A 13,410-nucleotide genomic window follows, 5' to 3' on the forward strand; every position below is an offset into this window, starting at 1 on the left:
CCAGTGGAATTCTCCGGCAAGCTAACTGCATTTCACCAGGTATAGCCCTTAGGTTTCTAGAAGCTTCCTTGGTCCTTACGCTGTGTGGATGGAGTAAGTAGGCAGGGGTCTCACTGCTCCTACTAAAGACCGGCTCTCGTCTGTCATCGTCGCATGTAGACCCAGGTACATCCCGCTCCTCCTCTAGCTCACCGCATGAGTCAGCTGTCTGGGCCTCAGTTTCCCCACATGCCACAGAAAGCAGTGGGACCTCACTTCTGACACCCTCCTCTGAACCATAGGCTCCTTCATTGGTGTCTGAACCATAGGCTCCTTCATTGGTGTTAGAAATGACTGGTGATATGGTGGAAGGTCTTAGAACAGCCACAGGTGAGAGCAGCAGATTCACAGATGAGCCCTATGACGGGGTCCCATGCCCGAAAAGGAGGAGCCCGCGTCAAACCCTTGCAGGCCACACCTCTGATCTGCGAGTGGCCCCCTGTGTAGCTTTCAGAACCCTCACAGACCATCCCCTGACCAGGAGTCTGCTGCTGTTCGCCGGCCACTAGGGGGACCTCTCAGCCTCGCCTGGAGCTGGCAGACCTGTTTCTGAGATGTCTCCCTGTCCTGGGGAACAGAGTACAGAGATTCTGTCTCAGTGGACTGCTCAGGTCACCATGCAACTTAAAAAGTACCCAACACTTTTCTGAACCGCTGGTTGTGGAGCTCTACTCGGCCTGAACGCTGGTCCTGCGCCAAGATGCCTCAAGGCATCATGAAGAATGTTTGGGTCCCTAAGAAGCCTCGGTCTACCCCAGTTTCCCAGAGATTTGGGTCGGCATGGGTCCATGAGCCTCACTGTTTGTAAATTCAGAAGTGCTGATAAAGCTGTAGAGCTCTGAAAGCTTGCATTTGCCAACTTAGCAAGTACAACATGGACCTTTACCAAAGGGGTCATCGCTTCCCATGTGGGCATACCTGGTCAGGGTGGCATCGAACTGCCTGCAGGCCTCATGCTCGGGGTTGAGAGCGAGAGCCCAGCATCCTCCCACGCCTACATGCAGCAAGAGTGAACATCACGGCCTATTCCATGTAGCCCTCCAATCATGAACACAAACAGATCCCAACCCGCAATCTCAAATCTCCGGGTACCTAGCATTAAGCAGATTGGGGTTCCACAAGAGCAGGCTGTGGGGCGGGCATGGACTCCCGGGTTCACGGATGCTGCAGAGAGAGAGAGCTGAGCTCTGTGGGGACAGAGCTCCAAGCAGATCCCAGTGGTCTGTAGCTGTGTGCCCCTGGCAAGGTCCACCCTCAGACCCTTGGCTGCCCTTCTGCAACTGAGCCAGAGGATGCATGGGTGACTGTGAAGTGTCCCCAGAGAGCTGGCACTCAGTACATGCGAGTCCCTGATCAGGCTGAGGGGAGGCTCTATGCAAGAGAGCACCGTGGGGCAGGTGGTCTTCACTCCTGGCTGGCAACGTGCACAGCATCTGGCAGCCCGAGACAGGTCCTCCCATCCTGCCACTATCCCACCATTCTGACCCTCAGGCCTGTCAGGAGAAACGCCTAGACACTGTCAGAACTCTTGGCACTAACTGCTGCCTCCGGTGTCCTTCCAGGGGCGAAGAGACTGGCGACTCCCCAGGGTGGGGAAGTGTCCTCTACTCCCCTCCAGCTCCTCCGTGTCTGTGGGCGAGTCCCCTACCCCTCTGACTCCACCTTCCTCATCTGCAAATGAGCCAGGCTCCCTGCACTGGCAGGTCCTGAGGGATCCCTCACTAACGCCTGGCGTCCCTGCTGTGCCTTGCTGGGGTTAATACATGTTTTAGGGGGTCCCCCGGCTCTCCCGGGAGCCTTGACAGGCGCTGCTGCTTTTCCTAGGGGCCTCAGAGGAGGGTCTTTTCTTCCTTTCGGGCGCCCAGGGTCCAGGTCACTCTGCGGGGTGGGCCCGCGTCCCCGCCTGACCCCGGGTCAAGCGCAGGTCAGATCCAGCCCCGCAGTGCCACCCTGGGGTCGCACTGCCGCCGGGCTCAGGGCCTCCGCATACCTGGCAGTCGCACAGCGGCGCGGGTGCGGCCATGGTGCGGGGTCCAGCTCGAGTCCAGGCCCCGCGGGCAGCAGCGACCCTCTGGGTGGGGGCGGGCGTGGCGCACCGAGGGGCGGGGCAGGGCGGAGCTACCGAGCTCTCCCCTGGCTCACTGGTCGCCTTCGGACCCTCAGGGCGCGCACAAGTCACCGCGCGGTCGCGAGGCCACCTGAAGCTGATGTCAGTAGCTGTGAGCGACAAGTGGGAGTGAGGACCCCAGTGGGGAAGGACACACTCCCAACTGGTCAGAGTAAAGGGTGCCTGCCTTTCCCATGGCCCAGGTGTGGGCTCGGGGGAGTAAGGCGTAGAGGGACGGGAGCTGGCCTTTACCCAAGACAGTTCCCTGGAAGAGTGAGAGACTCTCACGGGATAGGCAAAAACATCCTGCTGGTCCAGGGCTGAAGAATGTCAGGGGGACCCTGCCTGAGTGGGAGACCGGGGAAGCGGCCCGCAGTGAGACACACCTGCAGCGGGACCACATCCTCCACCGAATGAATAAAGGTACATGAATCATGGGGGCTCTATCCTCATGACCTCATCTAACCCTGATCACCTCCAAAAGCACTCCCTCCCCCCACATCACATCACGGATTAGAGCTTTACACATGAATTTGGGGGTGACACAAACACTCAGTCCATAATTCCCCTAATACCGGACTTGGGTGAGGTGACCCACAGGAAACTGCTGAGATTTGACCGTGTTTGACCTTCAAAGCAGCAACTTTCTGGGGCCCGACTTAACACACCCCGTCCTGGGCAGCTCTGACTGGGCTCCATGGGGCATGACGGGCTCAAAGCACGCGTCACGCTCGCTCGTTCTTCCTCACTCGTACCTAACGCCGGGGCTGGTTCCACGGGTGTGCAACCTGGGCCGTCACACAGGTCCCCACACTTAGAAGGTCACTTGCTTGGCTGAAAGCTCTGCAGACACCATCTTGAAATCTTAATCATTTTTGAATAAGGACACCACGTTTTCATCATCCCAGGGCCTCGGAAATCATGAGATTTTCACGGAAACTCCAAATGTCTGCAAATTAAAAAACGCACTCTTAATTCGCGAGTCAAAACCAAAACGAGAAATTAAAAATACTTTTAATCGAATGATAACAACAAAAATGCGCGATGCAAATAAACAGCATATGGCGGGAGACTTACAGCATGAATTATTGCATCGGATAAGAAGGTCGAAAATCAATGACTCACGGTTTCGCCTTAAGAAAGTAGAAAAAGAAAAGCAGAGTAAGAAACGCACAGTTATTCCTCCCTGGGGCGCAGGGAGCTCCAGGCCCTCTTGATCGCCAGCGCTTCCTAACCTTCCAGGGCCGGGGCTTCCCGCTAAGGGGCCTTCTCAGCGGGTCAGGAACCTGGGTCCAGCGAATCCCGCAAGCAGGCCGGGATCTGAGGTCTACACAGGCGGGGGCGGGGGCCCGGCGCCCGCAGCCCGGGCTCCACTCACGGCTCCACGGACGTCAGCGGCCTCACCCCCGTGACACTGCTGCACCTTAACCCCCGCGGCTCGCGCCCCCTCGGCCGTTCGCACATCCCGGAGGACTCCGCAACGCCTCCCGACTGCCCCCAGGCTGGCTCCATGCGTCCTGTGACCGCGCTTCTCCTCCTGGGCCTGGGCCTGGGCCGGGGCTGTGGTCACCTTCTTCAACCGCTGGCTCCTCTTGGAGCCCCAGTCACCGTCCCCTTCCCTGGGGAGCCCGCTGCAAACCACAGCCCCCAACCCAAGGCCGTGGCCCATGTATCAGCGGACACACTGTGCTCCATCGTGGGCTTCAGAGGCCTCACGCTGTTCTCAGGCCATGTCCACCTCAGGCTGCGGTCCCGGACCGCCCAGGGCGACAGCCTCTTCCCGAGTGGTGGCCGCGGCCTCGCCTCGTCCCACAGACCCGCGCGGCGGATGCGCACGCACCGCCTCCACGTGCGCGTCCTGCGCCGGGCTGCACCCACCCACGTGGACCTGCCCCTGTCAGCGCCCCGCAGCCTGCTCCCCCCGCAGGGGCTCAGCCCCTTGTGGCGCTCACCTAGGGGTCTGAAAAGGACCTTTCACCTCAGGATGGTCAGGCCCCGCGAAGCGTCCTCTGCCCCACGCCTGTCGCCTCGCTCCATGGTGCCCGTAGGCCCTCACCCCAATGCCGGCTTTTTGGACCAAACCAAGTGTCCAACAGATGAGCCCGTGCCTGTTGCTTTAGAAGCTGTCAGCTCGGACAATTCCCAAGCCACGGAAACTTCAGTGTCCTGTCAGTTATCAAAAGATATGAGTTGTGTTATCAAAAAGATAAAGATCAATGCCAACGAAGACGGTTCTCCCGTGGTGCTGACCAGGAAGATGGACCTTTCTCTCAATGCCACCCTTGAGTATGACTGCCCGTTTGACAAGACCGCTGTTCATCGTTGGGAGATCTTTTCTGTGCCTAAGATGTACGATGTGCCAGACTGGAGTAAACCTTTGGATGTCCCAGAACTCCAGTTCCAGCCAAGTGGAACAGTTATGCACTTGCCCAAGAGGTCTTTATCGCGGGGACACTATGCGGTCAGTTTCTCAGTGACTCTGACCACAGCGAAGCCAAACGTGCGTGTGGTGAGTGACTTCGATCACATCTATATCAGCATTGTTAGAAGCCCCCTGGTGGCTGTCATTTCTGGGGGCCCCAACATAACAGTTAATTTCACAGATGAGCTGGTTCTGGATGGATCCAAGTCCTCAGATCCAGATGCAGGCAGCCCTTTAGACGGACTCCATTTTTCGTGGTACTGTACCACGAATCCGAACAACTACAAGGGACAGAAAATAACAGTGATGAGCAAAGAAGTTTGTCACCCAGACCAGGACAATCTCCAGTGGACAGGGGCTGCTGACCCTGTCCTCACACTTTTGGCAAAAATGCTTAAAGGTAACTGTGTATATCTCTTCAGAATGGTGATAACGAAGGGTGACAGAATAGCATTTTCTGACATGAAGGTCCATGTGCTCCAAGGACCAAGACCTACAGCGAATATAGTGTGTATTGAAAATTGTGACACAATTTTGATTATATCAGAGAGATTTTCTTTGTTTCTAAATTGCTCAAGTTGTGCAGTAAGCCATGATGTCTTTAAGTGGTCGATTCTATCATCTTCAGGGAAGGAGATGCCCTTTGATTGGGTGGGACAAACTGCGACAGGGAGGAATAGCGATTATCTGTCTATAAAAGCTTTTGCGTTCAGGGAATTTTTTGAAGCTGAGTTTTGGATTTCTCTAGATCTAGACACGTGGAGTGGAGTGAGACTGGTTCTCAAGTACCCAGTTGTTATTAACCGTGCCCCTGAAATCGGAGAATGCAAAATTAATCCAGCTAACGGGACTGCATTTTTTACTAAGTTTGTTGTCCGGTGTAGGAATTTTAAGGATAAGAACATCCCTCTTACATATAAAATGATAGTCTCTGATTTGCATGGTTTTGCTAAAATCAGTTCTTTAAAGGAGAACACGTTGGGGTCCATCCTGTATATGGGCGATGCGCCGAAGTCACCGCCTTCCTTTCTCCCTGCCGGTGTACTGGCCAATAGTTACGGCATCAAGATCTATGTCCAGGTGTATGATTCTCTGGGAGCTTTTTCTCAGGTGACTTTGTACGCCACTGTACGTGCTCCTACTGACAAAAGCTCATCAAAGACCGTGCTGCATCAATTACTCAACTTCACCATGGGCCCAAATTCGGCGATACCTCCTTTGCTTCAAAAGCGGGATTTTTTATCTGCAGGTTACTTGACATATGTGGTAGCCTCTGTTTTGAATAACATGAAAACCAAATCGACTCTGCAAGCAGACAAAGCCCGACTCCGCGAATACCTCGTCAATCAGACTTTCGTTTTCCCTATGGGCAATTTGATGGAAATTAGCCAGGTAGTGATGGCTGTTGCCACATTGACCCAGAAACCCTCAGAATTCACTCACATGGCTCAGAAACTCACCACAGTGAGGATTTGGGAAGCAAATCAAGCTCTACAACAGCATCAACAAAAAAACAAACACTTTCATTCTGAACAAATAGAAATCTTGAGCACTGGAATATTAACGAGTTTGTCTAATATCTTTAAAATGATTGCTCATCACCAAGTTGTTGAGGATCCTTTTCTTGTATTAGAATCTCTGGCAGACACAATATTGGCTGGTAAAGTGCCGGGGAATGAAACCACCATCATGTGCACCACGAGCTTTAAAGTATATGTCAAGAAAACAGAAAAAGAGAATGTTACCGGCATCTTAGGCAATGAGAAACACTGTCGAAATTGCTTTCGTCCAGCACTGGACGTGAGCAGTGTTCCTAGCTTGCTTGCAAATTCTCCAATTTCTATGATGTTTTGTGAGTTTGCAGAGGACCCCTTTCCTTGGTTAAGTTATCAGGAGAACATTTCTGCACATGTGGTTGGATTCAGAATGACAGCAACCGCACCTAACGGAAGTGTGGTAAGGATCACGCCTGACGTCGCGGAAGTGTACCTCGGCAGGAAAAACCTGAGCTTTGCAGCTTTTAGTCTCATAGTGGGACCCGACAATGAGCCTAGCGAGGTTGATGAGTCCTTGAGAAAGACAGCAGGGGGGTTCAGCTTCGAAGTGGACAGCGGAGCAGGGAAGGAGGTGTTGGTTCACATTTTGACGGAAGTGACTGTGCCGTTCACGGTGCTGGTGTATGCCGGCAGTCATGTCACCCCTACGGCTTTGGTCGCCACCTTCCTCGTGCCCCATGACATCCCTCCAATTGCCAACCAGAGTGACCTGTTTGACCCAGCCTGCACAGTTAAGGTGGCCCGTGTGGTCTGCCTTCCACCGTCCCTGCTGAAAGCCATAGCTCAGCGAAGCCAATCAACTGAGTGTGCCATAGCCGTGGTCCTGAAGGCCCCTCGTTTTGTCACGAAGCTCAGTGACAAGCTAGTTAGAATCTCTCTTTTCTACGTTCACTGCTTGGACATGTTTGGGATCCAGAGTGATTGGAGAGAAGACATCTGTGTTCTCGGAGAGATGACCACCTGGGACAGAGTGCACTGTGTCTGTAAGAACACGAGGAGGGCCAGGCGCCAGCTCAACACAATCGGACAAGCCAATATTCCCCTGCATGCTCGCTACTTGACAGCCAAGGTGACTGTGGTCCCTAATCCTATAGACCTGCAGTTAGAGGTCATCAAGGAAATCACATATAACCTTGTGACTGTGATCACTGTGCTTTTCATCATGCTCACCTACATACTGTTAGCGTTCTGGGCCTTGTACAGTGAAGAAACTGACCAGTATCTTCGGGACTATGCGGTAGTTCTGCCTGATAACGATCCTTATGATCACGAATGTTACCTAATCACTATTTTTACGGGAAGCCGTTGCGGGTCTGGGACCAGGGCCAACGTCTTTGTCCAACTCAGGGGAACAAAAAGTACCAGCGATGTGCATTGTCTAAGCCACCCACATTTTACAACTCTCTACCGAGGAAGCATCAGCACTTTCCTCCTGACGACAAAAAGCGACCTGGGGGACATTCACTCCATTCGCGTGTGGCACGACAATGAGGGCAGAGCCCCCAGTTGGTATTTAAGTAGAATCAAAGTGGAAAATCTGTTTAGCAGACACATCTGGCTGTTCATGTGTCGGAAATGGCTTTCGATTGACACCTCTTTAGACAGAACCTTTCAGGTTACCCACCCAGATGAGCCTCTAAGGAGAATCGACTTTTTCCTGATAAATGCGACCGATACTCTGGGGAAAAATCACATGTGGTTCTCTGTTTTTGCTGGCGTCGTTGGTAGACCGTTCAGTAGGCTCCAGAGGTTGTCCTGTTGTTTGGCAATGTTGCTGTCCTCCCTTCTGTGCAATATCATGTTCTTTAATCTAAATACGCAAGGAACTGAGGCGGAAGGGAGTCGATACATCAGATCAATTGTAATAGGATTGGAAAGTGTCTTAATTACTATCCCTGTGCAAGTGATAATTACTTTTTTGTTCTCCTGTTCCCTGAGTAGATATCGAGCAACTCTACATGAGGTGTCTCCTCGGGAGATGTTGCTAGAAAGTGAATACTGGGAGGAACGCTTGGAAAAGTGGCATGCTCACGAAACTGCTGAGGCACTGACCAGAGAGGCTGGAAAGCTTCCCCCTAAAAAACTTCCTGGACTCCATAAGTCTCCCTCCAAGGCAACCTCAAAAAGAGGTCGACAGCTTAAGAAAGCAGAAAGCAAGGTCTCACGTACAAAGGCAAACACAAATACGAACGCCAATAACAAAACCTCAAAAGAAAATGAAGGTGTTGAGTCTGCAGAGACCTCTTCCCAACCAGGTCCTCCACCCCTCCCCACGAAGCCCAGCATTGTTCTGCCTCGGTGGTGTGTTTATGTCGCGTGGTTCTTGGTTTTTGCCACTTCTAGCATATCCTCATTCCTTATTGTATTTTATGGCCTGACTTATAGCTACGAAATGGCCATAGAATGGCTCTTTGCATCGTTTTGTTCATTCTTTCTGTCAGTGTTCCTGGTGCAGCCATCCAAGATCATACTCTTGTCAGCCATCAGACTCCATAAGCTCAAGTACTGTAAAAACCTTCCGTGGGTAAACCACTATCGTTATACCGAGATCACGCTGGAAAACATGAGGTTGAACCCATATGAAAAGCGCAAGCGACACGACTACATCGTCTCCCTCCGAGGCACCAGGATGTACCAGCCCCTCACGGAAGACGAAATCAGAATATTCAAAAGAAAGAAGAGACTCAAGAGGAGGGCACTCCTGTTTCTGAGTTACGTCCTCACTCACTTTATTTTTCTGGCCCTTCTGCTGTGGCTGGTGGCCCTCCTGCGCCACACAGACACCTTCTACTACAATCAGTTCCTTCGCAATCGGTTCTCTGTGGACCTGGCTACGGTGACCAGGCTGCAGGACATCTATTCGTGGCTCAACGACGCGCTGGTGCCTCTGCTCCACAACAGCCTGAATCCGACCTTTCTTCCTGAAAGCGCCTCTATAATCCTCGGCCTTCCACTGATGAGGCAGGTGAGGGCGAAATCCGGTGAGAAAGCATGTCTGCCTGCCAAAAACTTTGTGCCTAGTAGCATCAAAAGAGAAATCCATTGTCATCCCAAATATGGGTTTGACCCAGAAGACACCCAAAACTACACTAGCTCTTGGGTAAAAATCAATAAGCAGGCGACAGACAAGAATACCCAAGGTTTTACTTACAAGCCTAAAGAGAAGAGATGGCCGTATCATTCCCATGGACTTCTCCATACCTACGGGTCAGGGGGCTATGCTTTCTACTTTTTCCCAGACCAGGAGCAGTTTAATTCCACAGAGAGGCTCAAGGGACTCCGAAGCAGCAAGTGGCTGGATGAGAAGACGTGGGCCGTGATTCTGGAGCTGACGACGTTGAACCCAGACGCAAATCTGTTCTGCAGCCTGTCGGTTGTGTTCGAGGTTTCTCCGTTGGGAGTTGTGAACACGAGCCTGTCCGTGCACTCCTTCGCGCTTGCCGATTTCAACAGAAAGACGTCAGTAGAAATCTTCTTGTACGCGGCCATTCTCATTTTCTTTCTGGCCTATGTTGTCGACGAGGGCTACGTCATTATGCAAGAAAGGGCCTCCTACGTGAAGAGCGTGTACAATTTGCTCAACTTTGCTCTAAAATGCATATTTGCCATGTTGATCGTGCTGCTTTTAAGGAAACACGTCTTGGCCGCCGGCCTCATTCAGCTTCACTCGTCGAACTCCGCAGAGTTCATTCCCTTTCATGCAGTCTCTCAAGTAGATCACGCCATGAGGGTCACGTTGGGTTTCCTGCTCTTCCTGACGATTTTGAAGACCCTCAGGTATTCCAGAATTTTTTATGATGTGCGCCTGGCTCAGAGGGCCATCCAGACGGCGCTGCCCGGCATCTTCCACATGGCGCTCGTGGTGTCCGTGTACTTCTTCGTGTACATGGCTTTTGGCTACCTGGTATTTGGTCAGCACGAATGGAACTACAGTAACTTGATGCGTGCCACTCAGACCATCTTCTCCTACTGCGTTTCGGCTTTTCAGAACACTGAATTTTCCGAGAACAGGGTTCTGGGGGTCCTGTTCCTGTCATCGTTTATGCTGGTGATGATCTGCATCTTGATCAACTTGTTCCAGGCAGTGATTTTGTCGGTCTATGAGGAAATGAAGCAGCCCGTGTACGAGGAGCCTTCGGAAGAGGTGGAAGCGATGGCCTATCTGTGCGGCAAGCTCAGGACCTTGTTTGGCTTTCTGTCCTTCCGATCCAAGGCCACAGAGGAGCCCGAGTTCTTCGTGGACATGCTGTACGGGCAGCCAGAGAAGAACAGCCACCGCTACCTGGGGCTGAAGACCAGAAACATCAACGGGAGGAAGATGGTTTATCTCGTAGTGTGATGGCCCATGACAGTTTCTAGAGCCCCAGGCAAGAGTCTCCCCCGGAGGCTCGGTCTTGGGCTTAGAGATTGGTTAGCGTCTCAGTCGTGTTTTTCTACCCATATCCCCATATCGTTCACAGTGCAGCACCTCTGCCTTTGGAAGTATCCCCGCTCTTGGCCTCAGCTCTCAGGAACACGAAAGAAGGGGGTCTTAGGCAAGTGCAGCGCCTGGGGAGAGAAGAGGTGACAGCTTGTGAGTCCTGGAGTGAGCTTCTTCAAGAGGGAGTTGGGTGTCTTTGGAGCCCAGGGCAGTTTAGAGGGTTACTCTGGGAGTTCTCTCTGCAGACCAGAGCTTCCTCCACCCTCATGCCCTCCATCCACATCCATCCTTACTTTCTGGCGGGGCCAGGAAGAGACTGTGGGGAGTCCCAGGACTTGCGCTGGAGTTTGGGAATGTAGGAGCGGGAACGGGGGTCAGATTCCTGAAGCTTCCCATCTACTCCCTAAGCCTCCTTCATGTTAAAATGGAAAACTGAATATCATTTTCTAGCCTTAGGACAAAATTTTTGTTATACACCAAAGAATTCCATGTATGGATTCACACAGAAAGATAGTGAATGTTCTACATATTGCATATAGAAATATATAGAAATATCCAGGATTTGGGTGTTTGGTTATTTACAGTCTGGATTGTTATTGAATAATAAAGAACATGTGGTTTATTGTTTAAGAGAAATGAGTGCTGGCAGCTGTTGTATTTTCACTCAGAAGCATGGCATTTATGCAACTGCCATATCGGAGTTAAACGTATGAATTCTGTGAGACGCACAGTGACTTCTGTACGACGGGCATCAGCACATGCATCCTGCCCTGGAAGTCGGGGCTGGGAAGGCGGGACTGCAGAGTCAGCCAGTGACACTTTGTCTCTGGTGTGGATTGTTCATCTAGGTTCCCGTAATGCTGGCAGCGCCCATCCGAGCCAGCTTCTATCTGAGATTCTTAGGGACACCATTTGGGACACTCAAGTCGAAGCGGAGTCTTCTCTGCCAGGTGAGAACATGAAGGTGTTCAATGACCTGCCCAAGGCCACTCACACAGTTTGGGTTGGAGATCAGATATAGATTTTCTAAGGGCTCTGTGGATCATGGTCATCGCCTGGTCCACACTTGCCCAGTAATTCTGCCAGGAGCACACATTTGTAGTTAGCACCTGTCTTTACCACCTAACTTCTGAACAGGTTAAGAAAAAGAGTCAACACGGTAGGGGTGTGAAAAAAGTGATTACTTTTTCTGATGGAGGCAGCCATCTGTCAGACACGTTTGCCCACTGAACCGCACAATGGGTCACGGAATAAGCCCCAGTTGCAGGTAGAGCGGAACTTCCCAAACCCCTGGGTTCTGCACCAGTACCAGGCCATGGCCTGATAGTAACTGGGGATCACAGCAGGAGGTGAGCGGCAGGTGAGAGGGCGGAGCATCATCTGTACCACAACAGTTCCCCAGCGCCAGCATCACCGCCTCAGCTCCACCTATGATCATCAAGCGTTAAGATTCTCATAGGAGCACCGGTCCCTGATACTAAAAAGGTTGGAGACCGCTATGTTAGAGGCTTTGGAGACCAGTGGCAGGTGTGCCAGAGAATCAGAGCTCTGGGGGAAGGTGGTGGCATGGTCAGACAGCCTTCCTAAATGTTGAAATCAGCTGAAGTCCTGCTCTCCAGACACCCTGAGAGGATCGGGGTTACCCTGGTTGGCGTCCCTTCCCACGCAGCAGCTCCAGGGTTGGGAAGAGCCTCCCAACCCGGGTCAACAAAGTATCTTCTGTTTGAGAGCTATGAGCTGGAGAGGGAGTTACAGGGTCGTACACACAGAGCCCAAAGGGGCAATCCCTGCCTGGGAGGTCTCAGGGGTCCAGGCGGGGGACCCGGGTACCAGCATAGAGGCGGTCCAGGACGGGGTGAGGACCAGGATGGCATCCGCGGGTCTTGCAGTGGAGACAGGTCTCAACTTGTTGTTACAATGAGGTGTCAAGGCAGTCACAGGGTGTCTCCAAACGTGGCCAGGAGCAGAGAGCGTGGGGGCCTTCTAATCTGGTAGAGTCATGACAAGCATTAGATATTTTAAATGTAGAGATGCCAATTATAATATTATCGGGAAAATAAAGTAACAAGTGACACAAATCAAAATACAGGTTTCTTTTGAAGGGCATTATCAATACTTTTGCTTTAAATTCTAATCTGCATTTACTTCATTTTGATTTTCAGATTGCCTTCCTCAGTCTTCACTTAAATACATAATGTGTAATACTCATTTAGTAATGTGATTTTTAGAAAGCATATAAGAGATTCTCATAAGACCACTTTTATGCCACATTTTATAAGTATTGGCAGAATATATGGTAATTATTTTCTCCAGCAAGCCTACCTCTAACGCTGTGGGGGCCCCGTCCAGGATGAAAATATCTACATATATAAATATTTAAAGTTTATATAACAACTTACAAACCATTACATAATATAGTTTATATCCACCTATTTGAGAAATACACCTCCACAAAGATGAAATACAAATTGTATGTAAAGCTTTGGTTTTCAGATAGCTGAAAATGGGCAAATAGCAAAGAAGCGAACTATTGTGTATCCCTGGGGGTTCTTCTGTTAATGGGCCACTGATGCTCAGATGAGTAAAAAGACATACATAATCCATAACCTGTTATGTATGTGTTCTGGAAGATTCATTTTTCTTGCCTTCATCTCAAAAAAGTCATTACGTTGATAATAATGATTTTCACATAATTGTGTGGTATCGACAATAGTGGCAAGTTAGACAAACTTTCCTGAGTCTACGTAATTTTCAGGTAGTTTTTTTGAGTTGGGGGACACTTCACTGTGCTGAGGGAGTGGTGACTGGAATCGTCATTAAAATTCTTAAAGCTTTAGATTTAGAATTGAACCATGCATATTCGTTG

At 51.1% G+C, this 13,410-nt stretch overlaps 1 protein-coding gene across 1 annotated transcript; it reads left to right on the top strand.

The window, feature by feature from the left end:
* Positions 1 to 3,656: 3,656 nt before the first annotated feature.
* Positions 3,657 to 10,463, top strand: LOC120602787 (polycystic kidney disease and receptor for egg jelly-related protein-like). Its single transcript, XM_039863007.1, has one exon. The coding sequence runs from the start codon at positions 3,657 to 3,659 to the stop codon at positions 10,461 to 10,463; it is 6,807 nt and encodes a 2,268-aa protein (XP_039718941.1).
* Positions 10,464 to 13,410: the final 2,947 nt, after the last annotated feature.

This window comes from Pteropus medius, unplaced genomic scaffold (genome assembly GCF_902729225.1).
Source record: "Pteropus medius unplaced genomic scaffold, Ma_sr-lr_union100, whole genome shotgun sequence".
NCBI lineage: Eukaryota > Metazoa > Chordata > Mammalia > Chiroptera > Pteropodidae > Pteropus > Pteropus medius.